The 12,038-nt window shown below is 43.8% G+C and overlaps 1 protein-coding gene across 1 annotated transcript in view; it reads left to right on the top strand.

Annotated features, from left to right (window-relative positions):
* The first annotated feature begins 9,590 nt into the window (after window positions 1-9,590).
* The window catches only part of LOC142591406 (uncharacterized), a 29,467-nt gene continuing 27,019 nt past the window's right edge, over window positions 9,591-12,038 (top strand). Inside the window, exon 1 of the mRNA XM_075703734.1 lies at window positions 9,591-9,770. Within this exon, the coding sequence (XP_075559849.1) occupies window positions 9,737-9,770 (34 nt within the window). The 5' untranslated portion in view covers window positions 9,591-9,736. The remainder of the gene's footprint in view (window positions 9,771-12,038) is intronic.

The raw sequence follows: 12,038 nt of genomic DNA, 5'->3' as shown, positions 1-12,038 counted from the left end.
CACCACATTCAGACAAACTTCGGCAAGCAAGAAAGCACAAACTGTGAGGGGGGACATATTTCAACAGGTGAACTTTGCTAGTGCACCTTTCCGCCCATTTCAAGACGTGCATTGCATTTCGAGTGATAGTGGCGTCAACGCCCCCTGTAACGATGAGCGTCGAAAACAAATGCATTTATAATTAATAATAAAATTGAATAAACTTGTATTTTCTTAAGTCGTCACGAATATATAAAATTGACCAGGAATTTTATTTTCGTTGAATGAATCTAACTGTGTCTCCCTTGAATTAAAAAAAAAACGCGTTTTTCCTTCCCAATGTTTCTTTCCTCCAAACATTGTCGCGCTTCAGTCGCTGCTCCCATAACCCCCCTTGCTGATGTCGGTGACAATCTGTGCTGAACCGCTTCTCGCCCGAAGCTACGCGACCTATTTGGATCGACCATGTATGGGCTCTTATGGAAGCTTAGCTACCGGGTATATTATTTATCTTGTGTATGCGTCGTGCGTCAGAGACACAACGAAGTGAGCGAAGCCGGCGGCTCATGTGAAGTTCACCTGTTCGGCGAGCCGTATCTTTGGGTGTAGCCTGTGTGTTGGCCTCCCGGCGTATTCCTTCGTTCCTTCTACTCTTCAACATGGCTCCACGGGATTGTTGCAGTACGACAAGGTGAGAAATTTTGGCAGTCTGCGAAGCATTACCAGCCACTTAGGCTTTTACGGCTAAGAAACAAGACTTGTGACGCAGTTAGTGAGATGAAGTTCTTTTTTGGAAATGCAGAGTTTAGCCAGCGTATTTTCACCTATATGCTACTCTGCAGGGAATCGGACGCACACTGAGCGATAAATAGCTCTGCCCTCCTGGCGTTGTGTGAGTTGATGACTCCTACTGCTAGATGTTAGTGACGCTTTTAATGAGCCCCAACATTAGTGCACCTTGTTTCGGTACTTTTTGGGCACCGCATGCTCGCCGCTCTCGGCTCTGTGACGAAGTTAGCGAAAAGCAGCTCGGCTGCGTGATGAAGTTTCACGCGTATTGAATTTACTGGGACAAGTTTCGCCGCTTGCTTTGACCCCCGACATTATTGTAAATAATTTCTTCACTTTTTCGGCCATTTTTGAAATAAGCACTGAACTCACAATACAGAATATGATACTGCAATACCCCAATCTGTGAATATCACTGCACAAAAGAAAATCCTCATTAAGAAAGGCGATCGTAAAATTGCAAGTGTATGCTTTGGATCAGCAATCATCCCGGCATTGTGCACTGTAACCAGTTTTTGACGCTTTCTTTAGCCCCGCAACATATACCTTGTTGCAGCACTCACGCGGCTTGTCAAAAGTGCAACGAGCGGTTGCCAAGATCGATAACACGGGAGTGTGTTGCATCGGCTAAACGCGCAGAAGATAACGCCAAGGGGGGAAAGAACCAAGAACTTGAACATTCTCTCTTCTGAACGGCTGAAAACAGGATTGGCACCCACTTATTTGTCTTGAGTGTTAATAGAATTTAATCTGCGAGCGACTAGCATGTCAGGCTGAGAGCCTGGGTTGTGGCCACCTCTTTGTATGTACCGTACCAACGAATTGGCTGAGGCCAAACTGTTTGAAATGCGCAGTCGCCCATGTATTTGTGCTCTTACAATGCAGGAAATAATTCCTGGGAATGGGGAAATGCTTGGAAATCAGATGTTTTCTTCCTATCTCATGGCAATATAAGTGATGAATCGGGCATTTTCTACGCGTTGTATGCAAAGGCGAATTGCTTTTGTTTGTGATGCCGTCCGATCACCTCTTTCGCGCATTTCATTTCTGCACAATGTATTCCTGTAAGGTCCGAATACCAAAATTACACGGGCTTGTAATTTATTTTTTCAGCTGCTGCCGTCCGGCGGAGCTTCGTACGAGAACTACTGCTGCTTGGCTAGTGTCACAACATTGGATAAATGCACGAAATGCCCGGAACAAGCATTTATATAAAGTCAAATAAACATTTACTCATACACAAGGCATCTTGCCTCTAACTCACGAAACTTTACGAGGCACAGATTAGATGTAGGCTTGTAAAGAGCATTCGCAATCATTTTTGAAAATGATAAAGTGATTGCGCACTAAGACCGCGTGCGGTTGAGCAGCAGAAGGAAAACAAAAAAGTACCACGCTGATCAGTGCAGCCGGTGTTATGGGTGCTAGCTGGCGTTGAATACGCGCGAGCCTAAAACAGAAACCGGAAGTGTGGCTAAAGTGTCAATCCCATCCGTTTGCTGCACTACAGTCAATTCGCCCTGCGGGCTTTATTGCAGCGTCCGCTCTTGTTGAATGTGTTTATCTATGGTATCACGCTTTCACTCGCACATACAGCATACGGTATACGATGTCAGAACCCTTGGACTTTATATGGAACATCGCAGCGACAATGATAGCAGAACTGCTCCTGGAGTGCCGGTATCATTGCTATCGCGATTTTATAGGAATTGCACTTATAACTTTTGCGCAAGCCGCATTCATGACATGAAACGTCGCTCTAATCTTAAAGCGAAAGCTTTACCACGCCAGCCAGCGAACCATTTCGACTCGTCGCGCCGTATGCCGTATGCAGATAGTGATCTGAAGAAGGGAAAGGCTCGATTCTGCAACCCGTGAGGGAGCACGGCAAAGCGTCGCGTATGCAGGCAGCCGTATGCCATGGGCCATCGAACGACCTTGAGCCGCCGTTGCCAAGCAACGCGGCAGCCGCGCTCCAACAGATGGTGCCGCCATCAACGCCGCTCGATCCACCAGACGTGCTCCGCTAGGCTAGAGGGAGAGGAGGCGTCACCTCATGATGTTTATATATATATATATATATATATATATATATATATATATATATATATTCACATCAGAAGCCAACAAACGGTTCCCACCGAAATGCGATGGTTGTGGGTTCGGTTCCCACCTGCGGCAAGTTGTTCTTTCATCAACTTTAATTTCCGTTACATCATCGTTCCTTTATTTCATTTATTCAGCACCAGTAATTTTTCCTATGTTGTCCTTGGTGTCAGTGTTTGTTGGCTTCTTATGATATGACTAATAAAAATCAGGCCACTCAGTTAAGCCCCTTTCTTCTCGGTTATACACAAACACACACACACATTATATATATATATATATATATATATATATATATATATATATATATATATATATATATATATATATATATATATATATATATGCTCTTCGCCTCAGTGTATTTAGTCGTTATGGAGAGCGCGAAAGAGACGCAACAACGACAGAACGAAGCGAGGAAGAGACAACGAACTCAAGAGATGCCAGAAGAACGCGCCGCACGGCTCGAGAAGCGTCATAACGAAGATGCTGCTAGACGTGCCACGTCCCGGAGCAACACGTCAACTGCGGAAGTGACTGCTTTGAGTTCTCGAGAGCGTCGGAATGAGGCGCCTTGTAGACGACGTGCCGAGGAAACGGAGGAACAACGTGCAAAAAGACTCGAGACGCTGCGGCTCGCCGATGCAGTTAAGCGAGCTCGATTGCACTCTGCGGCAACCCAAGAACCCTCAAGGTCAGAGCGTCGGATTGAGACGAGTGTCTTGTCGTGTCTATACAATAAAGCTAAACCAAACGCTTAACCACAAGCTAACACCGCAAGCATTCCCGTGCAGCTCTTGCTTTCGCATTTCAACTAGGGTGAACCTAAAGCTGAACTACAGACATTTTTTTAACGCGAAAGCCTTTCCAGGCTCATGGTGAAGTTTGTGTCAGCAGAACGTACCACCGGCGTGTCCGCCAAAGCGTCATCACGCCATAAGAAGACAGATTAAAGTATGAAAAATGATTCATAGTGACAGTTAATGAATGATGACCTTATAATAGAGATTGGTAGAGGGTAATAATGATACTGTAATGACTAATAACGACTACTAATGACTCGTAATGAATACAAGTCGCTCCGAAATGACTAATATGTATAAGTACAGCTTGTAATTAGTAGAATTGATTAGAAACGACTAGAAATGTCTAGTAATGAGTAGTAATGATTTACATTACAACTAATTACTTGTAACGACTACGAAATGACCAATATGTATAACGACGGCTTGTAATGACCACAACTGGTTACAAATGAATAAGTATGCTTACTAGTGAGCAGTAATGACTAATGAATGAAATGACTTGTAATGACTAGTAAAGATAGTGAAATTATCAATATCTCTAACGACAACTTGTAACGACTACAATTGATTAGAAATGACTAAACATGCTTAGTAAAGATCATTAAGGACTAATTATGACTCAAATGACTTGTAATGACTGTCATTGACTAGGCAATGACAAATATGTCTAATGACGAATTAAACGACTACAATTCATTACAAATTACTAATAATGCTTAATATTCACTAATAATGACTCAAACGACTTTAATTACTAGTAATGACTACGAAATGACCAATATGTGTAACGACAACTTGTAATGACTACAATTCATTAGAAATGACTAAAGATGCTTATTAATGAACAATAATGACTAATAAGGACAAATGAATTGTAATGACTACTACTGGCTATTGTAAGACCAATATGTCCAACCCCGGCTCGTAATGGCGAAATAACTGCAAATTACTAAAATGCTTACTTATTACCAGTAATGAGTAATAATGACTGAAATGACTTGTAATGACTAGCGTTGACTAGGAAGTGACAAATATGTCTAACGACGAATTTTAACGACTACAATTGATTACAAATGACTAAATATTCTTAGGGATGACTAATAATGACTGACCTGACTTGCAATTACTACTAATGACTATGAAATGACGAATATGTCAAACAACTTGTAACGGCTGCAATTCATTACAAATGACTCAAGTTGCTTATTATTGACCAGTAATGACTAACAATGACTGAAGTGACTTGTAATGACTACTGATGACTATGGAATGACCAACATGTCTAACGAAGGCTTGTGATGACCACAATTACAAGTGACTAAAGATGCTTGCTACTTAGCAGTAATGAATAAAAGAAAGAAGAGAAAGAAAAGAGGCAAAGAAAAAGAGGCGAATCATAGGAGAAAGGGTGGCTTTCACCATACACCTCATAAGGGGGTTCTTCAGCAGAGACCTTGTAATTTTCATGAGTGCCCTAAGAGCGGCAACAAAATTCATGTTCTTGTTAGGATACGGTAAGACGCAGTTTTTATTGCCAAAGGAACATCGTGAATAAGAGCAAGTCGATGAGTATTTGCATGTGTGATCACTGCAATATGAGTGTACAAGGAGGGAAGCTTTGTAACCATTTTAAGCAAATGGACTGCGCATACATTCAAATGTATTGTACTTTCTCGACAGACTGCAGTGGTGAAGAAACGAGGCAACTATCAAGATGCTGCTGCTTGTTCTCATGCTACATATATGTGAGGTTTTACCTGCTACGGCATGTAAGTGCTGTGTTTTCGAGAAAGTAGCAGTTAGGGCGTTCCTAAAGATTTCCTTGCATGAAGCGCTGAAGAGCTGCCCATAGTTGCTAAATTGACCATGAGTCACAGAGACTCGCCTAATGCAATTGCTTAGAAAGTGATAAAAACTCAGATGCATGAATAAATAAAGATACATCAATAAGTATTTCTGGGAGACATTAAGTTTCAATAGAAAGCAAACGTGCTGAGAAAGGCAACTTGCTGTGCTAAGAACAATAGTGGTATTTCTTGAAATTAATATTATTCGCGCCACTCCTCAAGAACGAGAGACAATCAAATCAGTGTTAGTGGTGGTAGATTACATTGTTACTACATTGGAATATTTACAATTATACATATGTACATTGCATGACAATGTTTTCCAATTATATTGCTTTCTTGAAAAATGCATCATACACTAATGTATGCCTGCCAAATAAATTTGATAAGATTTAGTGGCAATACACGGTAGATGATCAAGTTCAGTGTATACATGCCATATGCATTAATTATGCGGGCCCTAAAAATCTACAATTTACAGAATAATTGCATAGAGTCATTATGACTGATGGGCGCGATGTTTCTACAATCGCTTGTCAAGTTTTATGCGCAATCGTAAGTGGCTACGTGCACTGACGGACATCGTGGTGTAGTGTTAATCCACGAAGGAAGCAGAGGAGGAGGGCATCTGCAAGTGGAGCAGAGAATCAGGTGCAGGGATAATTACGAAGGAACGCGGCGCGCGCCAAGGAACACTACCTAGAGGAATGTGTAGGTCGCGTTGAGCGAAGCGGGTGAGGAGCAAAGAGGCAAACCTTCGTAGAGGAGGAGGGTAGGCGAAGCGCGCTAAAATGACCTCCTCTAGCAGTTGCCACGGGTTTTTGGTGCAATATAGAGGTACCGGGTTCATCATGTGAAGTTGCCGAGAGCCATGCTAGAAGGACAGAGCAGCAATGCAAGCGGCGGCAAGCAAACCGCGAGTCGATCGGCTCCGAAGTCGTCTGCAAGCTTTGCGCACAAGCTGAACAGTACTGGCGTGACGAAACGCGCCAGCAGCACGAAGCGAAGCGACCTTCGTGCTGTCTATCGTATGAATGCAAACGAAGTAGCGAGAACACAGCACGCAGAAAGGCATTAGCCGTCGGCACATCCCTTTCAAGATAAGGCGCGTGCCACTGCGAAAGCTACCCGCTTGATACCAGAATACATATCGCCGCCTCCCATTCACGCTGCCTTCCCGCTTTCCACCCACGAGCGTGATTAGAGCGTAAGTTCGAGACACCATTGTCTGTTCACCCTCGCGCGCTTTCACTTGCGCATTTAGCATACGGCTCGCCGCCACGACCTTATCGCGCTTCGACTTTACACGGAACATCGCGGCGACCGCGAGAGCATAAACGCACCTGGAGTGCCTATATAATTGCTATGGCAATTCTAAATTGAAATCTTACCTATAACTCAGCGCGTAACGGGCGTTGAGGAAGTGAAATACCCTTGTAATTTTTACGCGCATCAATTCCTTACATAATCTAAGGTAAGTCAATAAGCACCATAGGGGCATTCCCTATGTCTTGCTCTAAAGCGGGGCCATACGAAACATGATCTTTAACAAAGGAGACAAATCTTATACTGGAGACAACATTGCTAGACCAAAAATATCTTAGCACAGCGGCTTGTGTCATCACTTGTGATCACATGCAAAAATCATATGTGCAGCAATGCTAGCTGCAGAGGGTCGGGTGGGTCCCTATAGCGGGACTCTGTAGGACAGGTCTGGCGCCGGCTTCAGGAGGCTCCCTTGATTCTAGAGAGCGGGGCTGGACAAAGCCTTTTCCCACCCATCCCGCGTCGGCTGTGTAGTTTGTGCGATGCTGCCATTACCTTGGCAGGAGCTAAATATGTGATAAATGTCAGCCCGACGACTACAGAATTTACCCCTCACGTGAAATTGTTCCTGGTCTATTTTGGCTGCAGCATGGCCGCGCTGCCGCACGACGTTGTTTGGAGCCTGCACAGACGACTGTCATCTGTTTTAGTAAACCCGTTTGCGGGCGAAACGAGATTTCGTCTGCGCAGGCAATATAGTTGCAGTAACTGTGTTTATGCTGTAATTGTTGTTGGTAACTAAATGCCGCGGTCTGTGGTTTCCGTAGACAGAGCCCGGGGATGGGAATTATCTGGCCGAATTTCCGGCTACCTCCTGATGGCTCGGCACCCAGATGAGCTGTTTTTTCATGGCTCATATTCGTGCCTGTCATAGAATCCTCTCGTGTAGTTACTGTATGCTACCTTAGAGTCGTAATCATATAGCCTGCAGCAGAGTGCGTTGCTATGAGGGCGATGGCGGTTTCTTCGAGAATCGATGCATCCGAGGAGCTTACTGATAAACCGTCAGTTGCCTGATTTTGGTGGACAACCGCTACTGTGCCCATCCCTCTGACTGGGCACACAACGTCTACGAAGTAAGCTCCCGATGCGTTACTGTAGCGTTCATTCAGGGCTTTAGCTCGCGCTGCTCTGCTTCCTGTGTGGTATTATGGGTACAGGTTGCGCGGTAAAGGCAATGTCAGAAAACAGCCCCGCCATCCGCGGGTTATGCCTCGCCTGTCTGAATCTGTAGGAGAAAGAGAAATGTGGAGATAAATCTGGACCTTCATCCGCGCTTTGCTAGTGGTCAGTCGCATCATTTCGTTCGTGTGATGAACCTCGATGACCTCCGTACTCGTGCTGCATGCACCTAATTTGAGAAGCCGCCAGGTGGAAGTTTTAGGTGGCAGCCACAGAATCGCTTCTGAAACAACATGGCAAGGTTCTGAAGTCGACGCATTAAAGCACAGACGAAACAGTGCCCAGAAAAAATAATTCGGCAGAAACACTTTAGACTGCCTACATGCGTGCATGCGAGAGCATCAGAGTCTCTTTCGTGAAATGTTTTCGATAAATGTTTTCTTTATGCAATAAAGTTCTTTCTGTTGACTCAGTGTGCGCGTTTGCGTATATAGCACCACAGACTGGATCATTTTATAAACTCATGACGGGGCGTCGAAAGTCCATCGAAGTAGACATCGCACCGATGAAATCCAAAAAGCGAGAGACGCGCATGAGGCAGCGCGCTCATTTTATGCACTCAAGACGTCGCACCGCATTCTCCCCATAGGCAGTGCTGCCGCGTGCCCAATGGCACACACACTAGGCCACACCTTTGGTCAGCCTGACGGCTGCGATATGACATATGAAATGACGCATGCACCTTTGATCAGCCGGAAGAGTGAAGCCGCTGAGGCATCGAGGCAGCATTGATAAGAAGTATTGAGGAAGCGTGAAGTTGATATCAGTTTACTAACGCTAGCCTTTTTGTTGAGGTGTCCTTTAACAGGGCCAATTTTCGCATTTAATGAATCAACGAGACAAATGGGTGTCTTCCATGCCGCTGCATGGTAATAAATGTGGGTTGCAAAGATGGCAACAAACACAATATAAGATTACTTGGCATAGGGCTACAAAACAGGGCCCCAAAATCCTACATTTGGGTAAAGAAGTCTTCAGCGTGGACGAGACAATGTCTTTTGTTTCTATTAGTTTTTGTAGTTGTAGACTTTGCCAAGAAATTCTGTTTAAATTTCACATATCCTTGGCTATGCCGTAATTTTATGTTCATTTTTACATTTTCACAGAGCAGTGCTGCATTCACAGCTCGTCCTTTTTGAGCACGCAAGCCTTGACGCTTTGCGAAAACTATATCAGCCCCAAATTAATGGAATCGAAACGGCAACAATTTTTAAAGCATGAAATGATTTTAACTCACGTTGTCGGTCACATTCAAGTGACCTTGAGTGATCTTTGACTCCGAATTTTTTATACAACACCTCATACATGCGCGAGTTACTTCCCAATAAAGTTACAAAAAGTATTGCTTCCAAGTTCTAAAAGTATGCTTGTAAGGAACATTTTACCTGTCCCGTTTTCAAATTCCACCAGTTTCCATTGAAACTGGTGAAATCGGCAAATAGATTTTGTTCCGTGCATTTTCTGTTGATAAGCAGTTACGCCTGCTCGTTTTGCAGCGACGGAACACTGTGTCTATTATAATTAATCTATTTCTTGGGTTATCTTCATTCAGCATGTCCAGAAAATGAAGAACCAACTTTTTGCTATGGTGGTGCCTTACTAGGGCAAAGCTATTGCCCCGGAGTTGATAAAAAAGACAAGTGGATTTGTAAAAAGACAAGCTATGGAAACTGTGCGTGCAAAGGTGCTCTCCACAGATCAATGCACGATCAATGCGTAACTAAGACTCAATGCGGTAAGTAAACATACCAAGGGGCGTGGATGAAAACTTGTAACAAGTGGACAATATTTAAAAAGGCGCTAGAATATTCACTTGTATTGATAAAAAACTTGAGTTAACGTCATATGCGGTCACATGCGGCAATGCGTACAACTTGATAAACAATATTCCACCTGGTTAAAGCTCCATTCACAAAACCATCACCTTGTGAAAGACGCGTCAGTGACCTATACTACTTTCGGCATGTATTACTTAGCTGGAGTTGAAATATATTAGTAAGAATATTCATTCCGGCCATTTGATAAATTGTGCCTGTTTGGAAGGAGCTGAAATATTATAAGTACCATTGCTAACATCTCCGATTTCTCAATGATTATCCTTTCTCAAAAGTGCATTTCGGTTCTCATTTTTTGCAAGACGCTTCCTATTGCTGTTTATTTGCTTTATCTGAACTTGTTCACAAAACGATAGAAAACCTGTCATAGTCCTTGCAGCAATCCGCTTCTCTTAAGGTTAATTGTTCCTATTACAGTGTCTTGTTCTTTTTTATTCTGAGAAGTGAGTATTACACAGTTACCCAGCGTTATGTAGGGGGCCGACAGGTGGAGTATCACACTGTAGCATAAAAGGTACAAACAGGTATAAGGTGCCTCAGAAAGGCTGGTCTAAGTTTCAGTGGTTGCACCTAACTTTGTCAAATGTGGCCTTGTCATTCTCGGCAGGTTTATTTTAACAGCTTACTAGGGTGAACTCATGTTCGATTGTTGTCGGTGGCGGCTGGCTCTAAAGGAGCACTCCGGAAGGAAAATGAGTGCTGTCGTTTAACGCTTCGAGGCATAGTTTCTAAGCTAAGGGGACAAGATCACGAAAGTGGAGAGGTGGCAGGAGAAGAAGAAACAGTGAGAGCGCAGGACGAAGAGGTTATTGAAGGACGGAGAGGATGGGAAGCCTTCAGAGAACTAAGCTAAAACCATAGGTTTTGTAGCCGGTGTGGTTTTAGAACAGCCCGTCCGCACGGTAGTAACAAAGGACATGAGTTGAAAAAATGACCTGAGAGCTCAGCAGACAGGTCGCTGTCTGCTGAGCTCTGCTAATTTTTTTACGGTATTAGGTTACCGACATGGAGTCTGGGGAAAAACACTGTGCCGGTTGGAAGTAAGCTGATTGGTCTTTCAAGGGACGACAAACTCAGTAGTTCGCCGTGGTTACGTAAGCTCGGTATACAGAAGTGGCGTGAACGTGTGTGGTGGTGTGGTGGAGGCGCCGTAAAAAGCACTGACGTTTGGAATTTTGGAACGCGTCGGTGGGGGTTAAAAAATCATTGAAGATAACAAATAAGCATATCGGAGGGAAACTGTCGGGCGCCATTGTACAGGGGATCAGGTTTATATATGCGTACAAGCGTGAAGAAAAACAATAAGTTAAACGGGATGGACAGGGAGGAGTGCATATGGAGGAAAGGGTAAGCTTAGGCACCGAGATTAGCTGGTGGCGTAACATGTTCTGGCACCTTTGCTAATGATATAATTATTTAACGTTTAAATTAGAGCTTTTAGAGATGTTAAGTGATGACGTGCCAAATTTACGGCTGTCGAGTGTAAATATTAGAAATTTTGTATGAGGACAATTCCGTACATGTCCTCTCGTTTGGTGAATGAAGGTTTGTTCTTAGTATAGAGGACCTTGCGTCATGAAATATATAGGCGAGTTCATTAAGGTGGCTGGATACTGCTTTAGGTAAGCTCTTTTGTATCTGCCTGACGGCCACTGAGTATTGAATGAATTTGCTCTCCTGTTTCACTTATGCATTGATTGTTACAATTGCCACACTCTAAACACGAGAATACGCTGCTGGACCTGCAGTTGACTAGAAGTTATCATGAGAAGGTAATCTCACGCCGCCGTAATTTTTACAGTAGCAGTGAATTGTCTATCTTTGCATGTAGGGAACCTGGGGCGGCCACTCGGACCAAATGTTCTTTTCGTGTTTGTCCTTATTTTGGAATGTACAAGAACGTCATCAAAGTTAGTGTTGGGTCTGCCGGCGTCTCTCGGCAGATGGGGAAAACCTAAGTTTCTGTTTGCTTGTCACAATTGGGTAATACTTTTTCAGGACGTTGTTGATGTTTGGGAGTGCGTTTGAGAAGTTAGCAGCAAGACGAGGCGTCATTGTGTTCTTAGGAGGGCCTTTGATGACCTCGGCTCGCTCAAGTTCGGTTGTCTCCGTGTAGGCTTTTTGAAGGCCAGTGTTGAGGTGGTTCCTGTTGGATAGGGATTCTTTAT

Source organism: Dermacentor variabilis, chromosome 8 (genome assembly GCF_050947875.1).
Source record: "Dermacentor variabilis isolate Ectoservices chromosome 8, ASM5094787v1, whole genome shotgun sequence".
NCBI classification, from domain to species: domain Eukaryota; kingdom Metazoa; phylum Arthropoda; class Arachnida; order Ixodida; family Ixodidae; genus Dermacentor; species Dermacentor variabilis.
The sequence above is the reverse complement of the archived record's forward strand: the minus strand, read 5'-3'. Positions and strand labels throughout refer to the sequence as shown.